The sequence below is a fragment of the Haliaeetus leucocephalus genome, unplaced genomic scaffold (assembly GCF_000737465.1).
Source record: "Haliaeetus leucocephalus isolate CR32 unplaced genomic scaffold, Haliaeetus_leucocephalus-4.0 Scaffold2, whole genome shotgun sequence".
In the NCBI taxonomy this organism is placed as follows: domain Eukaryota; kingdom Metazoa; phylum Chordata; class Aves; order Accipitriformes; family Accipitridae; genus Haliaeetus; species Haliaeetus leucocephalus.
In genome coordinates, this window is record NW_010972438.1 from 14604800 (window position 1) to 14624271 (window position 19472).

General features: G+C 35.1%; 1 protein-coding gene across 1 annotated transcript in view; it reads right to left on the reverse strand.

Moving 5' to 3' along the window:
* Positions 1–2863: 2863 nt before the first annotated feature.
* Positions 2864–19472, reverse strand: part of APPL1 (adaptor protein, phosphotyrosine interaction, PH domain and leucine zipper containing 1) — a 28990-nt gene continuing 12381 nt past the window's right edge. The window contains exons 9-22 of the mRNA XM_010572535.1: positions 18089–18171; positions 17824–17982; positions 16284–16472; positions 15745–15787; positions 13957–14013; positions 12081–12172; positions 11313–11495; positions 8909–8958; positions 8351–8525; positions 8211–8247; positions 6555–6701; positions 6251–6301; positions 5796–5885; positions 2864–5217 (exon numbers count right to left, since the gene is read on the reverse strand). Of these exons, the coding sequence (XP_010570837.1) occupies positions 5068–5217; positions 5796–5885; positions 6251–6301; positions 6555–6701; positions 8211–8247; positions 8351–8525; positions 8909–8958; positions 11313–11495; positions 12081–12172; positions 13957–14013; positions 15745–15787; positions 16284–16472; positions 17824–17982; positions 18089–18171 (1506 nt within the window). The 3' untranslated portion in view covers positions 2864–5067. The remainder of the gene's footprint in view (positions 5218–5795; positions 5886–6250; positions 6302–6554; positions 6702–8210; positions 8248–8350; positions 8526–8908; positions 8959–11312; positions 11496–12080; positions 12173–13956; positions 14014–15744; positions 15788–16283; positions 16473–17823; positions 17983–18088; positions 18172–19472) is intronic.

Consider the following 19472-nt stretch of genomic DNA (forward strand, 5'->3'; position numbering starts at 1 on the left):
CTATAAAAAGCCAGCTACAATGGTAAGGATTTTCTTCTTCTAATGTTCAGTCTTTGATTGTTGCAAAAATAAGATATCAGCGTTCCCAAGTACAATAACTTCCTCTGAGGTTATCTAGCCAATACAATTAAAATTAAGAAAATTGAGATACACTTCAACAACAGAGGGATAGCTGAATGTTAAAACTTTGTTTAATGGAAGGGAACGCATCCTGTCAGCAATAATGGTACTTCCTGGAAGTCAGTATTATGAAAAATGCAGGAGGTTTTTGCAACAGTACAAATCCCACCCAGAAAGTTACTAGAACTTAGCTTTTATTTAATCTACAAAATGCTGACTGGCATAATATGTTTACTATCCATGTTTTCCAAGATTAAGACACGACAATCAACATTGACGTAAGTATGCCATTGGAGGTTTTTAATACAGCTATTCAGGGAAAATGTGTAAGTCAGTCTCAAATGTTGCAAAAATCACTTACACTTCACTAGAACCGGACCAATCCAGAATAGCATTGTAAGAATTTGACCACTTCACTCTATTATAAAAATGACCTGAAAGATTGTACAAAATCCTTGGCTTGCAATATAAACTTCATTAGGAATACAAGTGCATTCAAAATGACACACCGACTTACTCTTGTCATGACAACCTGGATACCACTGTGGCAGGAAAAAAAACCACAACTCAACTTACTGCTTGATTAAAAAAGAAAAGCCTTGGAGGCTAATTGACTTGCAAGAAATTTTGTAAAATAGAGCAACAGAAAGAATATAAAATATTAGCTCTTGCTATTAGACTCTACTAAATTCACTAAGCAGAGGCAGGTCGTATTTCTCTACGTGAATTATTTCCGAAATAACAAGAGACTATATCATAACATAGTTTTCTCCATTGGCTTCTCCTAAATTCTGTGCAACTAGTTCATCAGAATTTACCTTAAACATGCGCATAGTCAAATTTGCTTCTTTATATCAACATACATAAATTATATCTTCATAAATAGCTTCAGCTGTTTCAGGATTTTCAGCTCTGGGTTTACATCCATATAAAGATGAAATCTGACAGCACTGTAGAGGGGGAATGCTCCTTAACTCTTAAATATTACTTTACTGATAGATAGTAAGTTGTCTTGATACAATTTCAAACCTAAACAGATTAAGGAAGTAATAGACTACCAAATGCAGATTAGTTTACACTACCTGCTCGTAACCAGTTATATATGGCTAAGTTGTATATGACTCTTAACTTGTCCTCTGATTTAAACTTGGAGAAATCTATTAGTGGCCATAGAGGAGTGCTAGGTATTACCTATAATGCAATAAAATGCATACCCATAAGCACACTTTATATATTTTGATATTCATGCCATTACATACATAAAGAAGACTTGCTTGGTCTGCAGTGTGTAAATCTACATAGTGTAACAAACTTAATATCCCCTTACCTAAGGGAAAAAAATGTGGCAGTAACTGAGGCTGCAATCAACAACATAAAAAGTTAGTCCTAAACAACACTGCTGATTCAGTACCTATGCAAAGTCACTTTAAAATCATGTACTTGAAAGAATATTTTCAGGAGTGTCTGAAATAATAGTAGATGCACATGAAGCAAACTACAGCTTCAGCTGGAAGTGCTTGAAAGATCAATCTGTAAGTAAAAGGCAACAGGAAGTATTAAACAGGAGAAATAAATTACAGGAGAGGAAACCAACCAGTAATTTACTTACAATAATAAAATGCTCAGGTGGTGAAATCCTACCGCAGTTTTTCCCAGGAGAACATGAGCTGTTTATATTAGAAGTCATACTCTCTAGGAAAATACTAAGCACTCTAATACTTTTTAATGAACAAAAATATTTTCCGATGAAGTAGTTCTAAACCTCACAGGAAAAAAGGTACCAAATAGCTTTTTATTTTGGGGAGGAGGGCATGGATAAAACCTCAGCAGCTGTTTTCTGCCTTGAGGTAGTTCTAATTACAAAGCCATGTGCTCCTCCCCTTAAGCAAAACTCAGTAATTCTCACCCCACTGCTACTACACTGCACCATTACCATTTAACTTCCTCATCTCTTCTGACCTGCCATTTGCTCTTGCAGCTTTCATCACTCTCCCAAATGCTTTTATATCTTTTTGCCCACTTTACACCAGTGAAAATCTCCTAAATAAGCACACACCCCCTTTTCATTCATGCACATCAATCTGTTTTCTTTTAACCGCTCTCTTCAGTCATTTCCCCCTTTTTTAAGGGTTAAGATGAGAATCATCCAACACAAATGAAATGCACTTCGCTCCTATGCTGTCTGTTCTATAAAAACTACATGTAATGACATAGATGGAAAGCCTGAAAATCAAATGGAATAATTCCAATCACATATTCCTAAATCTAAAAAATCCTGTATGACAGTAAATTCATCTGCCAACTTTATTCTCCTGCTTTCGTCCTCATCTTTGCAGATTTATGTCTAAAACAGTAATGGTAGGTTTCAAGAAAAAAATACAGTAATTCAATTTTCTGACATTTCTTCAGTAAGGCTAATGCAAAACAGGCTACACATGAGAAATGCTTTTTGATGAGATTGCTAATCTATTATCTGTTTTCCATATGGAGCTAGGGCTATTGCAGCTAAACTGGTTAACATGTTAATCAGTCCTACTCTGACAAGCTGGGGGACTAGATTCTAGAAACTGGAGACCGCTGATTTCAAAACTACTTCGTATTCAGCATGTACTTGAGGAAGATACAGTAAGACACAGTAACCTGGAGCTATGCTGTCATATTATTTGATAGAAAACAGAAATATCAGTAAGTAAAAAAAAAACCCAACCCCGAAAAAATGAAAGAGAAAGAAACATGAACTGGAACGATTTGCAGAAACAAACTGACTGCCATGCACTATCTGTATGCCTAGATTTAGGCACAAAAAGGGAAAAAATTGGATTTGCTGCCTCTGTCCGTCCATTTTTGTTGTCAAGAATAAAAACAGCCTCTTGAGAGCTGAGAATAGAAGACTGTATATGAAATAAAAATGCCACTCCTCTTTAGAAAAAAGCCTCGGATTTGTGTGGTCCACCTGACAGTGTGCTAGCCAAATCTGGCCACAGGGCAATGCCATTTGGCCTGACTGGGCAACAGCAAAAGCAGGTATTTCTGCAAGTGACTGGCTGGCTACTCTGGGGATGAATATGTACTGGAACAGGAGTTGCTAACTAAATCAGGAAGAGAACCTGGAGGGTCTCTGCTGCTCCGCCTCCCCCTCCACCTCCTCTTTTAAGGCAGGGGTAAAGTGACCCCTTCCGAGGCTGCTCAAGCCCTTCCCTAGGCTGTGGTGCCAGTAACATCTGCTCCAAGAGCTGCTCTAGCTCCTGCTGCCGTAGCGGCCCCAGTGCAGCGGACTCTGTTAGTCCTGCCCAGGCGCTGCAAGGGCAGGCGCTGCTCCCCCTTCTCTCCTGTGACAGGAGCCAGATGCAGTGAACTTCTGCATGGAAATTTGCATCTCTGGCATAAAGGGCAGGAGGAGAGTGCCGCCTTTAGGCAACACCAGGCCACTCCAGTGCATGAGGAGAGCTAAGGATACTGATGCCTCCATGCACCTACAGCCATCTACCAGAGAGGTCCTGAGATTCCTCACTTACTTCATCAGCACTGAGCAACTCCAGCTATGAAGGTCTGGGCCATCATCAGCTGACAGGGAGATACTCTGGAAATTGCTTCCATTCCTGAACACTGGAAATGCCCTGCAATGAACTCTAAAACACTCATAACTGTTACACTATATCTTGGAGTATAATTATATTCTTCTCTTTCTACATTTCCTGTTACTTTCATGCCACTATTAGAGAGTTCTGTTCCACTGGATTTTAGTATTTATAGTAATTAGTGCAAAAATAAATATTTATCTTCAAACAAGTTTTCTCTTCTGGATCAAAAGGTGAATGCATATTTAGTACTATACAAAATAAATATTACACAGTGTATGGAACACGGAGTTTAGATTACAAGCTGTAAACAGACACTGCTTTGAAAAATGCTTTATGGGATTGACTGTAGGATGTAGATTAGCATAGTCTTTTACTTCAGAGCTAGTAAATTCTGTTTGCAAAATCAATTTCCATAAAGAGACTTAAAGAGCCTCAACTCGTTTTCAGTAAATGTAGTGTACTGGTGGCAAGGCATTTACATATTCAGAAGATTTTTCAAATTATAGACTTCAAGATGTTCCTGCAACTCTAAGCATGTTTTATAAGTGAACTCAAAGGCTTACAGCTTTTAATTGTATGTACTGGGGAAAAAACAAGAACATGGCACTTGTGCTACAAGAATATATACATTATTATCATTTGATAAGGAATGCTTTATACATTCCTCAGCAAAGTGCAACTGCATCTCATCAGCTCTTACCTAGATCTCAACAGGAGAAAAAAAATACTGTCAAAGAAGTCTTTCAGCATTATATTCACCAAAAAAATCAAGACAGTATCATACAGTGCAATATGAAATAAAAAGCAAGATCTTTCTGTCTAGAACTATTGCACATCTCACTGATGTTAATAAGGATTTTTCTTTCTAAATCTAAGAACAGTTATGTGCAACAAATTAGATAAAGCTTAGCACTGTCTTATTTGGACATCCACTTTTGTTTCCAGCAAGGTGTTCTCCATACTGCAGTGTAAAGAAAAAATTTCAGTGTACTGCTGAAGTCCAATGAGAGTTTAAGTTTTGCTTCAAGAGCAGTCAATTGCATGGAGAGGTAAGTGGGGAAAAAAAAACCCCACAGTTTTTTCCATACTGCAGAGAAGCCTTGAGAAAACATAATTTTGTAATAAACATGGTAGCATCACCATGCTTCATCTGGCGTACAGAAGAGAAATTATACTGACATGAAAATGGAAATCACTTACTTACTTACTTAACTGAGAAAGAAAAACCAAGGCATAACAGGGTCTACATATTGTGAAGTATTTTTATATAATACAACAGACCCTCCACCTACATTTCACTTCTTGTAGAACTTGTGCCATTTCACCAGATATACCCATGATTCCAATTTTAATAAAGTAGGCAACCTTAGGCTTCAGATTCTCTCTTCTTCTTTCCATCTTCTCCTAAATCACTGTCTTCCGACTGACTACTGCTAAGCACTACAAATTGTCCTTCTCCGCTGCTCTGGTTCGATCTGCTGGAAGCAGCTATCAACCGGCTTTGCTCCTCTAAGTCCTAATTTGAGAAGGAGGGGGATCAGAAAAAGAGTGTTAACTTTAAAGCCATCTACAATTGAAACAGGATACCATTTTTGTGATTTCTAAACTATCTTTTAATACTATCAATGGACAGCTTTCTGTACAGAGGGAATTAAAAGACTGAATAGGAAACCAAAACCTGTACATTTCATTAGTTGACATTATTCGAACAGCTAACACATTAATGCATCTGTACCTATAGCCCACAAAATGCAGCCGGTCAGAACAAGTATCTTTGTCTACAGCCCCTTCCTCACTGTGTAACTGAACCCTCGTCAGCAAATGAAATTATTTTGGGCCTGTGAAAGGTGTTCCTTCAAGCACTGCTCTTAAATATTCCTATAAAGACATTTTGTGGTTTATCTCCTCAGAAGAGCTCTTTTAAAAAACTACTATAGAAAATTATACAAAATCTGCACAGGAAATAGTCCTATTAATTAACTCCATAATGTTTTATGAACTTGTACTAAAGAATATGATAGTGGAGCTTGGAGTACAAAACTGCAAAAGAAAGTAAGTAGAAAAAAAATATTAGGAAATAATGATGAAATGTACCTTTTCAATTTGTTTTTGTTTATTCAGTTCTTTTTGTTGTTTCTCTTTGACTCTATCTATTTCTTTCTGCTTTTCTGATGCTTTTCGATCCTAAAGGGCAAAAATGTAAATAAAGTAAGTAACAACAGCCTGAGATGTTTGATACACTACTGATTTATAGGAGTTTGCTCAAAACTTGTTATACCACGGTTTTGATTATTCTTCTTCTAAAGGACTGGTATGTTTGTTAAAGGTAGCAAGCTGAATCCTATCATCTTGAATATTGTTCCACAGTAGACATTGGTCAGTCTTTTTATCTTGGGTTTAAATTCTAGAAAACAAATCCCTTCCTTAAAATACACCACAACAGCATTACTGCATCTGTAAGCATCTTGTAGAATACATTCTATTGCACATATTAAATACACTCTCTCCCTTCCATTCACAAGTATCCCTTGCCCCCAAAAGATTCTTACCAGTTCTGCATGAAAAGCTATCTGTTTTGCCAGTCCAACAGAGTCACAAATCTAAACACAAAACAGATTGGAAATAATCAAAAAGCTCTAATAAAAATGCCTTTAAAATTAAGCCAGATTCCCAAATTAGATATAATAGCATATTAAAGCACTTGCAGGTACTTAAGACTGTCAGGTTTAACTGGTTTTTGGTACATAAACAAAATACTCTTCCACAGAAATCCCTTAGACAGCTTGAATGGATCTAATGTCTTAGAATCCACATCAGGCTCAAAACTCATACAAGTATAACCATCACCAATACCTTTTCCCCTTCATTATTTGATTCAAATATATAGCAGACGGAAGTTTGGCGGCTCTCAACTCTCCCTCCTGAAGTTCTAAGCACAAATCCAAAAAGGCGCTTATTCTCCTGGTGCGTAGCATACAAGACTACATTGGGCAAAGGAAACTGCCAAAAGGATCAGATACGGAGATATTAAAACTGGTTCCAAATATTTTCTATATGAAGTTTCAATATACTGCACATTAATTACTTCAATATCATAAATGCACAAGCACATCAGAAGTTAACAACCTGACCAAACATGTAAATACGCAACACAAACAGTAGGTCAGAAGGCAAGGACTAAATTATTCAAAAGATAGGAAAACTTCTAAAAAACACATTCCATGTAAGAAAAGGGGACAACATTTGCAATGCAATGCAGTCATCTTTCTAAATGTGAATATACTCCTTTTCTTTTTTATTTTAAGAGACATAATTCATACAAATTACATTTGTGACTAAGATTTCAATATTTGGTGCCAGGTGAAGGCACTACTCCAAAGCCTTTACTACAATGAGTTCAGCTCTCCTGAATTATCTAAGCAAGAAAAAAAAAAAAGAAAAAACCCAACCCCAAATGAACAAACTGCATATCCTCATTATTTTGTTACAATAAAACTATTTTGCATTCTTATTCCTAAAAGAGGGTGGACTTAGAAATTTCAAATGTATCTTTTTAAATGTAAGTTTTTAAATTCTGAAAGCCCCTATAACAAGCTGTTATAATCTGATAGGATGAGTTTTTCCTAACCTGAAGTGTACACATTTAGAATACAGGACATGCGCTCAGTTGATATATCTCACCTGTAAAAGCTTACAGCTTTGCGGCAGGTTTGAACTTAATGCCACAAAGGTAAAGAAAAAAAGCTCTACTTGAAATATCAAGATATTTTCACATGCTTAGGATTTCCTTTTAAGGAAATGAAAGTAATTCGGAGTTCCCAAAAAACTGGATGTTTTTAAAAGAAGACCCAAAGAAATTAAATGACAGACCATAAATTGTGCATAAAGAAAAAGAGGGGGAGGGAGGAACAGTTTTGAAATACGAAAAATAAAGACTGCTATTACTGAAAAATTAAGATGGCCTTATTTGATATCCTACGAAGAATTCCACTTATTTCTTTCAAGTGCATTTTTTATAAAGAATTAGGAAAAAACACCCAAACCCAGAAACTGTGCAACACACTCAATGCAATTGTACATTAAAAACCAATTATGCATTAAAAAACAAAAAACAAAACAAAACAAAAACACCCCAAACACCAAGCAAACCCTTTTGGACTTCAGAACTAATTAGACTCCAACCTTATTGTTACCTCTCTACTAACAATATAAATGTTTATAATTCAACACATTGTTAAAATAAAATATTCTGTTTTCCTAAGATTTTACCCTGTCAAATCAGGGGAGAGAAAGTTTCAAAAGCCTCTTTGACCTACTGAAATCACTTCCCTTAAATCTGATTTGCTAGTGTTTTTCTGTCTATTTTTAAATGTATGCATTAGTCTCCTAATATCAGTGGAAATTTTTCTGGAAATCTCATGCTGTCAGTGATTTTTGCTAACATCTAGTAGTATTAAAGTAGAAGAATTACATTGTTGGGTATTTATCTTAAAATGTAAAGTTACTTACTCGTAGTCTTGTAACTTGTGTCTGTGGATCAATTAACCTAAAAATTTGTTTTTAAAAACAAACCAGAAAGTAAATTTTACCAAAGTGAAAGAAGATCATTCTGTAAATAAACATCAGTACAAGTCAGGAAGCAAACTTACTTTAAACAGTCACAAGTCACTACTAAATGTGATTCTGTCATCCTGAAAACGTTATGGATGGCACGAGCTGCTAGTATTTGACGCATCGTTTCATAAACAACATCTGGACTTTCATCAGACTTCACCTCCATAGAGCCAAGAAATCTTACAATAAATAACTGATGAAGAATTGAATCTAAGACAAAGAAAAGTATTGAAAAAAGTGAACTCCCTTTGGGTCTTCCATTCAAAACCAAAGATGGACTGCAGTCAGGAAAACTCCAAACTTCTACTAGCTTGGAAAGAGATTGCTCACACTTAGGAATTAGAGGTACAATTACTAAACAGCAAGTCACACATCTTTTCATTTGGTTTAATGCATACAAAAGATGCAATGAATTATTTTTAAAACAGACTTTCAGACAGTAGGCTGATTTAACTCAACTTGTCTAATACATTGCTAATATAACTAAGCATTCTAAAACAGGTGTTAAATTAGGAGAAGCTACAGATGAAAATACAAAAATAATTTTCAAATGATATTTTTTATTTTGCATTGAAATAAAATTTTTGTTTTACCTTCTGTTTCAGATTTTGAGCCTCCAGATTCACCGAAAGGATTTGTGCGTCTATTAAAAAATGAAAACATTAAACCAGGAGTCAGATTACAAGAACCACTAATGAATAATGTAGTAGTCTCATGCTGCATCAAATAAGAACATGTAATGATTTCACAGATGTGCAATCTGGAGGAATAATGTATGATAAATCGTAAGGATAAGCAATTTAATCAGGACATAAATAGACATAAGTTGCTATATTCGAGGGCTCAAATTATGGGAAAAATACCGGATATTATTGTCCTATTGCTGCCATAGAGAGTTTTGCTCACATGGGGGTTTTTTATATCTGAATTAAGCCCAAGTCAAAACCTTGTTAATATTTGAAAAGGTACAGTTTCAGGGGATGAAATTTCACAGAACAGCTTCAGGAAGTACAACCAAAAGCTAGTTCTTTCAGAACTCCATAGGAGCACCACACTTCTCATAACTGTCTCAAGTTGTTGAATTACTTACTGAAGAGAAGTCACTGGTTTTGTTTCAAATGCAGCTTTCTGAAAACATCATGGGAGTTTTACTCCTAGAGGGTCAAGAGAAATGTGGCTATTTCTGGCTCTCAAAGACAGAATTGCTATCGGTTACAATGAAAAGTGAAAATACTCTAGGCTTCCAAGTCTACATTTTTCAAAAGCAGTAAAGCAATGCTGAAAAGAGTATGGGAAATGGGGAAATTTTATTTAAAACTTCTGAAGAGGAAAAAACCCTTTCTTCTTTGGTTAACTGGTAGCTGAAAAACAGTTGTCAAGGGTTCAATAACTTCAAATTAGGTTTTATAGGGGAGTAATGAAGGTGTCACCTTTCATTAGCTAGTGTTCTAAAAGTAAATTTCAGAACCAAGAGAAAAAAATGTCAGTCTCTTGTTCAGTTACATGTCATACCAACTGCCAGTTTTATCAGTGAAATCTTATTAACTGAGCAATGTCTAGTTTAAAGTAATAAAATTGTTCTAGATTGAACTCTGAAGTCAAGATGGCATTGCTACAATGTTTATATAACATGGACTCAATGAAGAATCATCCCATTAAATGTTGACCTGTGTAAATAAATACTAAAGGGAAATTCTTTTTATTAGCATCTTTTATTGCTCAGACTTTTATTGTCATTTGAGATTAGACTGGAACAGTAAATGCAAAATCTCACAGAATCTCTCAAAAGGCAAAAGTAAAATTTAAATATATGTCATCAGCATCAGAAACTAAGTCTTTTTTTTTTTTTTATTAATTAATACTTCTAAAGTTGCATGTTGCCTATCTGTACAAACACTGTGGTTCTTTATTGAAAGTGATGGTTAATTGAAATACTGAACACAACTCTATATAATTTCTACTATGAAAAATATGACTTTCTAGAATGGAATTATAACTGATGACATGAATTTAGCTGAAGTATTAACCTTTCCACTTCCTGGAATACAGCTCAAGTCTACTTTAAATCAATGTATTCTTAAGGATCTAGCTAGTCAACTGATTATCCTGCTATACCAAACAACAAAAAGAAAACTGCCAAAAAAAAGAAAAAAAAGAGTTGAATATATGTAATTTTAAATCTTATGTATCTGTGAGGTGCAACTGAAAATTCAAGTATTTTTCTAGAGGGCAGGGGGATACAACACATTATTGTGACTAGAGTCACATAAATTAGTTGTCAGCTTTTTAGCTTGCTTTGTTGTTGTTAAGAGCAGCTGGATCTGCAAATATATTTTCTTAATGTCTGAATTCTGTACATATAGTTCCAGAAATGCAGTGCAGATTTACAGGTTTCTATTATTATTTTTGAGTGGGAAGTTTACAAAAAAACAAGTAGGAGAAAAAGTTTTTATATTTTGGGAAAAGTCTAAAGCTTTAGACAATTTTAACTTGTCTGTATTCTAGATTACTCTAGAAGCCTAGATCATTTTCACTCACCTTTCAGGTTAAGAAGAATGTCATCGTATGCCATCATCACCTGGAGGCAGGGCTACCAAATTTCTCTTGAGTTTCCAAGAGGAAATAACCCAAGCTGCTGGGTGAGCAAGCAATAGGAAAGGAAAATACTTTGTAAAACCAAAAGATTAAAATAAATCAATAAATAAAAGCATTAGCTGTTAAAGCAAGAAAAGCTACTGCTAAATAGAAAACTACACCTTGAATCTAGTGCATGTAATTAAGCCAATGTTTTACAAATTGAAATTTAACAATTTAAAAAATTGTTTTGCTTCGCTGGCCACGGCAAATTTTGTGACATGAGTCAGGGTAAAGGCAATGTGTGTTTTGGAGCTGCAGCCTAAACATGGTTTTCTTGTTTGTTAGTTAGTTAGTTAGTTTGTTTTAAAATTAGTAACATTAACTTTAGGAATTTTTTTTCCTTCTCTCTACATTTCCTACCTGCCCGATTGCCCTGAAGATTTTGCTTGACCAGGCAGATCTTCACTAACTGGAGATATGATGTCAAATTGTATAGGAGTGTCAGGGGCAACAAGTGAATCCAAGGAAAGTGCCGATAAAGCTGCTGATTCAGATCCCAATGACCCTGTGCTGCTAGTACGAGCTGCAGGAGGACGAGATTGCCTAAAACAAAACAAAAAACCAAAATGAAGATATCTTAGTTTCAGGTTGGTTGATAATAAATTAAACCATATGGGAGACCAATACAATATTCCAAAACGTGGATGTAAACCAAAACAAAAACTAAAAACCTGAAGATCAGGGTATAGTAAACAAAAATGGAGTCTGCATTCCAAGTCAAATTTAAGTAAGTTAAAGTTACTACTTGCATTAATAATTGCATCAGACTGTACTATATTTCATATGTGATTATATGTTAATGTTAAAACAATCTGAGGTCTGCTTCCAGGAGTTGGACACATTAAAAAAACAAATCTCATTATGCATTACTACAACAAACCAGACATATGATGGAACCAACAAAACTGTCTAGTCAGCTGGAAATCCAGATTACTTGTAACAGTGGATGCTAAACAATGCTAAAAAGGTGAGTCCAAGAAACTTTCCTCTAGCCTATCAAAGATTTCATTCTGAACATAGAAGGTTTCGTTGGTTATTTTGTTTTGTTTTGTTTTTTTTTCCTGGAACTTTATCCAGGATTCTCTTTATAGATGTGCTCTTCAAATGACCTATAGTTCATTAACTTACATAGTTGGCCGCATACTCTCATGCCTCTGCTGAAAGGAAGGAGATGGAGTAACAGCCTCCAGAGCTGTCTGATTTACACGTGCAGCAATTTCCTGCAATAGAGAGATGGGAAAAAATAACTGAAAAGATTTTCCTCAAAATAAGCTTTAAGATTTTATTTTTATTTATATGCAATTGACAGAAGTTATAAGCTCAACCTTTTGTGAGAATCTTCCATTCCTAAATTTTCACCAACATAGTTGTATTTTCTTCTAACTTGCAACACATTTCCTGCTGTTCACTTTCTAAATTTAAATGAATACACTTGTTTTATAATACTGCAAATGTTAATAAAAGCCAGCAATAGAGAAAAGTCCCAATGACAAGTCTGACAAAATAAGTGAATGTAGCCAGGAAGAAAAAGAAAAATGTCATTTGAGAAATGCAGTCCTCAACTACTAACTAAAAAACACGAAGATTCAAAAGGCTGCACTTGAAATTTGGGAACACTTAAATTTTTCTGAAAAAACAAGATACGAACAACGATCAAGTAAGGACTATGTAACAGTGTTATTTCAGTAAATAATGGACCATTTACCATTGAGGAATACCATTTTAATCTTTCATTGAAATCACTAATTCTGAAGTATCAGTATTAATGCTGATGGCTTCACTTCATGGGGTAAAGCCAATAGCAAAGTCCTTGAGGAAAGAGGATTTTTGGAGAGAGAAAGTGCAGGAGACAAACAATGAAGAAGCAACATTTAGTGTGAGCGTATGACTCAGAAAATGAGAATGACTATAAAGCCATTGGCAAGTGAGGAGAAGGCACTAACATTGAGGTGTAAATGCACACACCTTCACTGAGGTAAGGGAGCTGCACCCGTTTATGCCATGACTAAACAGAACCTCAGCTGTATATTCATCAGAACATCTGCTTTAGGTAACTGAGCTCTCCACTAAAACTGTTTTGTTTCTCACCTGTATAGTTAACTTAAGACAGTCAACCAGGTACTTATATTATCTACAAAGTTGTATTTAGTTCCTAAACAAAAAACTGGCATGACACACTTTCCATTTCACCTTGATCTTCCAGCTCATTTGGCAAGAGCCTTGTGTTACGTAGGCGAATGATAGATTCCTGTATTATTCAACTAGCTGCCTGTTGACTGCTGCATCTACAGTTCTCATCTCTGGTATATGATCACTGGAAAGTTTCCTTTCGAATAACCTGCTTCAGACCTCAGCAGGGACACCAAGGAGTACAATTTCACTTTCAACACACTTTATATAGAGATAAATGCTCTGTTATAAAACAACAGATTTTGTTGGGCCAATTCCCCTAATTTAGCAAGTAAAAATCACTATGTAAGTTTGTATCAATACAAATTTACTATATAAATGTAAATGTAAACCATATAAATGGCATTACCTTACCCAAATTCTCTATAAGACACAAATAAACAATTTATAACTGTTCAAAAGGCAAATAACTCTTTCATGAAGTGAAAATGTTTTTCCTACAAAATTGCTAATGCTCATAAGATTCATATTCATAAAATTGTCAGTTCCCTCTAGCAGAAATTAAATGGATCCATCTCGAGTATTTGTCATATTAATTTGTAACAAAGTATCATATACAAAATACAAATACAGGATCTTGAAGATGTCAAAAAGTTATACCAAATATAAAATTAATGTATTTTTAATGCTTTCTATATAAGCATTTAGATGAAGGAGAAAATGAACTGTATGCTTCCATACCATGAAAAGCTTATAGTTAGACATGTAGGAAGTACTCAGCTTAATTCTGTGCTATCCAATTAGATATCTTTTTAATCTTGTGCATATCTACATCTTAACGTATTACTGATACTATAAATTTTAGTAAAGTTACCTCAGGGTTTTCACTTAAATATATCTGTTTAGATATGTTGTTTATGGTGCATATCCACTGAAAAAGAGAGAGAGGAAAAGAAAGAAAAAAAAAATTTAGTTTTTCACAGTTTTTTGATGAACTTGATTAAATACCTGAGTTGGCTAGTTTCAGCACTTTTTCCACTTCCTTTGTAACTTCAGAGAGCCAAACCAGTACTCTGCGCACCCAGCTTGTCACTAAATTCACTACTATCTGCATACTGCACCTTACAATATCAGATTTTACTTGAAAAAATTGTTTTAGTCACACTAAAGATCAAAACTAAAGCAAGCTTAAATCATGACTCTAGGGAATTAAAAAAAAAAAAAAAAAAATCAGGATTCTCCGTACCCCATTATTCTGTGACTGCAGAAGACATTGTTTGCTCAAGACATTATGAAGATACCATCTGTCTTTTGTGGAATTTGCCCATTTCTTGCATCTGTAAGCTAGAATCTACTTTCTCCCTGTGCTATGGAAAACCGTCTGCTCTTGCTTCTTAGTTTTCTCCTTCAGAGAGAAACTGAAAAGCAAGTGGATTATATGCATTCTATCTGTGCTGCTCCACTGAACCCCAGCTTGTTTTTAGGGTTGTCAGAGGAATTTGAATGCAGGCTGAAAGTACCCTATTTTCTGTATTTCCTTATCCAGCTGCTTGCTCAAACATATCTTAAATCAACAGTGCTTTTAAAACATTTTCTTTCCCATCCTGCCCCTTACTGAAAAGTCTATATTGAATAACAATACAAACAGACATACCTTTTTAATTAACAAATACTTTATGTCAGTTAGTACATTTGTTCCCTTGTTTCTGGACAAATCTGTATTCATAGACTATGAATGTAATGAATCTATCAGTTTGGCCCTTCTGTGCAAGCCTTTGGAAAGCAGTAAAAAGCTGTCCAAATAAAACATAATTTCTAATAACTAGAACCTTCTTTGTTAGACACATACAAGCCTATAACATTAGGCTATTATTTGCAAAAAGTCTAGAGAAACTTCTTATTTTCACCTCTAGAGAAGGCTAAAAAAAGTAGGGAAAAGATATCCCTGCTGGTTGGGTGGGGATTTTTTTCCATTTCCTTTCCCCATCAATATTTACTACAACATATAAGGTTGCTGACCTAGTATTTGAATACTGACATTTCTCAGCTGGTATTCATCCACTGCAAGTAAATCTGCATCACCAGACTTAGCAGCTCTTTGGAAATAGTGATCACTAGCAGCTTTGAAAGCAGTCCAAAACCAAACTATTTCACATTTCTTGATTCAACTTGTTCATGAAATAGAAACATGTTTCCCATCATGCATCAGGGGCAGAAAAACAGTTTTTCCTCATTTCTCAACTGCCTGTATCATTATCTGTGTCCTAACCTAAGACTTCCTTTATTTTCCATTCCTGACAAGCAGGTAGGAATTAAGATGGTTAGGAAGGCATGAACAGGAAGAAGGAGAAGCAGCATTTGTCACAATTCCATTACTGCCAGCTATTTTGCTGTGGGCTTTTTTTTTCTTTTTCCCTTTGTTTCTTCCATAATACTGAAAAGGTCTTAGTGGCAATCATAACTACATTTTTTTCTCTAGGATTTAAACACAGTAATATTTTGTCAGACTTCCTGAAACCTGTCATTATGGACAGGATGAGTTAAAAGTTCACTGCTTCCCATCTAGAGAACATAAAATGAGCATTCCAACTATTGTTATGAACATATTACTTCTGTGCAACAGAAGATTATTGAACTCCATGAGAACCTCCTATAAGCTTACCTCTTCATAATCTTTTTTACTCTCTGCCTGTAAGATTGAAGACCTGAAAGAGGAGAATGGAAAAGACAATTTTGTCTATTTAAAATGCCTCACAAATACATTCAGACAGGAAACTCCATTGTCATGTTTGTACACTGCACAACAAATTCAGAAAGGCTGAAGATTCTGTGTACATGCCAAGTGCAGTCAACATTTAATTGGGGTGGAGAAAAAAAAAAAATTATATTTTCATTTCAATTTAAAACAGAAAAGGAAAAAAGATTCTAACTGTGCCCATGTAACACTTAAGCATTCACAAAATGCAATAGTACACAACTGTAAACTGATTATGGTAATTTTATTCTGAAATACCACTCATCTGCATTATACAGCTTATAAACAAAACCCCAGACATTACAAAGTTAAAAAGACACCCCAGATTTTGCTTCTAAATACCCCCCAAATCCATCAAGCCATAATCTGGCCAAAGGTAGACCATCCTTCTCTTAATTAGTGAGTACAGTATTACTTACAGGTAATAGTAACATAAGAATACTTACTTTTTGCCATCAAAAGATGTTATCTGAAAACAGTACCGTCTGTCTTCACAGTCCACAGCCATTACAGAACAATTGTCTATATCCATGACAAGTCCCCCAGCTACATCACCTCTTGCCTGGCTCATCAGATTTCCACCTTGAGTGAAGTAGAACTGTCTCTCCCAACTAGAAGATACCAGCCCTGTCTTACTAAAAGATAAAAAGAGGTTCTTATTTAGTAGATTAGGAATTCAGCTGAGCTGAAAATCACTTGGAACAAACCATCTAGGCAGTTAAGAAAACCTTTTTCCCCATTTAATGTTTTAGGTTAGCTTTACAGCTAAATTAGTCTCTTTCCATCTGTTGTTTTTTTCATGCTAAACCTATTGCTGGGCAAAGGCTACATAAAATAATAATTTCTTTATTAAATTATGTGAAACAATTTAGAATAAAAAGGCGTAAGTACTTCAGTTTTGATGATCAGCTTTTATGGTGTTGCTTTATACAATATGCATATTCAAATTATATGCATTATCAATATAATTGATAATACCTCTGAACTCTGCACTGACATTGTTAAGACTAAGTTTTGAAGAGCTTTGTGTTAAGAAGTAGCTTAATCATGTAAGATACCTCAATTCTCCAAGTACTTTGTACCATTTAACAAGACTTCCAAAATTTTGCTTACAGCATGTTCCTTTTTTGTCTGTTTGGGGTTTTTCTGTTTGTTTGGGTTTTTTTGGTTTGGGTTGGGTTTTTTTTTAGTTTTTCCCTGAACAACAGAAGAGGAACAATCTGAAACTAAAAATCAGTAACACTTGCAGTTCAGCCTCCCTTTTTGTTCAGATACTTTCTTCAATATTAAGTGCTGCAATTGTGTTCTACTACAGAAATTCATGCCTCATTCAGTGAGTATTTTACTCTAACTGTTGTTGTAAAAGTAATCTACATTTTTTTAAAAACTGCTTGGAGCTTATTATATAAATTACCAAAAAAATCTGAGTGTTAACGATTTATTTTAGTTAACTATAAATATCAGCGGCTAGACTTTAGTAAATAGAGTAACAGCTCCCTCCAGTGGACAAAAGACTACCTCATGAAACTGAGGCAGTCATTCAAAGTGTATTTCAGTTAAGAGAGAATGTTTTGCTTGTGTATCTCAAGGTCGTCATATTTTATTAGCAGCTTGAATCCCAAAGCTTTAACAGATACTTATAGAACAATCCCAATAGCTGCAATCTTGTTGTTTTCCAATTAAAATCCAGTGAAATTACACTCTGATAAACTTTTTCTTTTTGCTGTGAAAATTCAGGCAAAGTTAGACTAAAATCACGATAACTATGCCTTACACCTGAATGACACAATTTCAGTGTAACAGTGAAATTAATACTAATTAAGTGAAGGAGTCCAAAGAAAGAAACAGAATAGCTCCTATGTGACTTACTTAACTAAAGTATGTAAAATCAGCATAGCTAACTTCAAAAAAATATTACATACGTTTTTAGCTTTCCTTTCCCAAAATTAAATATTCTGGAATTTTTAAGTAACAAGTTAGTCTTACTTTCTTGCATTGAGATAGCCAGCCTTCCGTGTTAGATTTCTATGAACAGGAAATTTCGTAGGATCAGGATCAGGCAAATACAGTGGATCACTAGCTACTTCCAAGTCCTCTATAGTTTGTTGCATGTTTTCTACTTCACACTCCATTTCCCTGCGAACACTAAGGTAAATAATGTGTTATTAACAAAGATAATTTATTAATAAGTAAGAAACAGAAAAAAATAATTGTCTTGATAACAGTTCAAAATTCAACAAAAAAAACTTACTTCTGTACACTTGTGCCAATATTGGTCAAAAATTCTTCCAATTGATCAGTAAGATTTTCTGAACCCATTTTAAAAAAACTTATCTTTAAAAAAAGAGGAGGAAAAGGGAGAATTTAGTCATTAATAAAACTACATAAACAATTAACAGATGAAACCACAGGAGGTTAAAGTTTCTCAGAGAAATCTGTTTTCATTCTTCATTCTCACTGAAACCTCTCAATAGAAGGAGCAGAATACACAGTTTTGTTTGCAAGTGAAGGTTGATGCTGACATTGCAGTGAGATTTCATTGTGTCAAGAGGATGTACACAGAGTCACCTGGAGGAAATACAGAAATCTGCAGAAACTGCCCTGGAAAAGGAACAAGATTTGATCTTTTAGTGGTCCCAAGGTGTCTCTATACTTTTTCAAGCCCACCAGTCTGCTAACTGTTGTGTTATGGGTGGGGTTATTTGCGAGGCATAGGAGAGGGGAAACCTGTGAGGACTTGTCCGGGACCATCCTCTAACTGTGGACACTGCCAAGGGGAACTGACAGTATATATCTTAAAAACAGTGTACTCCATATTGGTCCAGAAAAACTGCCACATCTAAATTGAGTTTAGCCATATGAAATCTCAGAGCAGGAAGCCACAGGACATGGCCCTGCCCTTCCCATTCTTAGATTCAGCAAAAACCTGTACCTAAACAACAGGTTGCACTATCTACTTTGTTACAGAAAACATCCAGAGTTTAGTTCTTAAATACAAGCTGCAAAGTTTCAAAAAGAAGCAAGAGTTCTTCTTAGACTCAGAAAAGCTTTCAAACAGTATGTAGAAGTTAATTTCTACTCAGGACACTGTGACAGTGCCACATGCTGGAAAGTTTGACTTTTTTCCTTTTTAAAAAAAAAAACTATACTGATGACATACTTGTGAAAATACAAATTAAGACTCTCCAAAGAACTTGTTCATAATTTTATTTTCTATTGCACCAATCCTCAAATAAACCAGTCATGAACTCATTTACATTAAACAAAACCAAGCCAGAATGATTTTTAGCATTCCAGTTCTTCCACACCCTTGATTTAAAACAGTAGAGACTATCTCATCTCAGAATAGCTGCCACAGGAAAGAGTTTAACTGTCTCCACATTACTTTCTAAGAAGGTACACCTCCATGTGGACTTGCATGCATGAAGTTTTAATCTGCTATTCCCATTAGTGATTGAGTGGAAAAAAGTACCTAGCAATGAAAGTTTAGGCAGTGAAGTAAATTTAGCCATCTGGGGTTTTGGGTAGGATTAGACCTTTATATTTGTCACCCAGACTTTCCTAAAGGATTCTCCGATAGGAGTGAAGGCATGTCATGCTGAGATTCATATACTGAGTGGGAAATGACTAGTGCT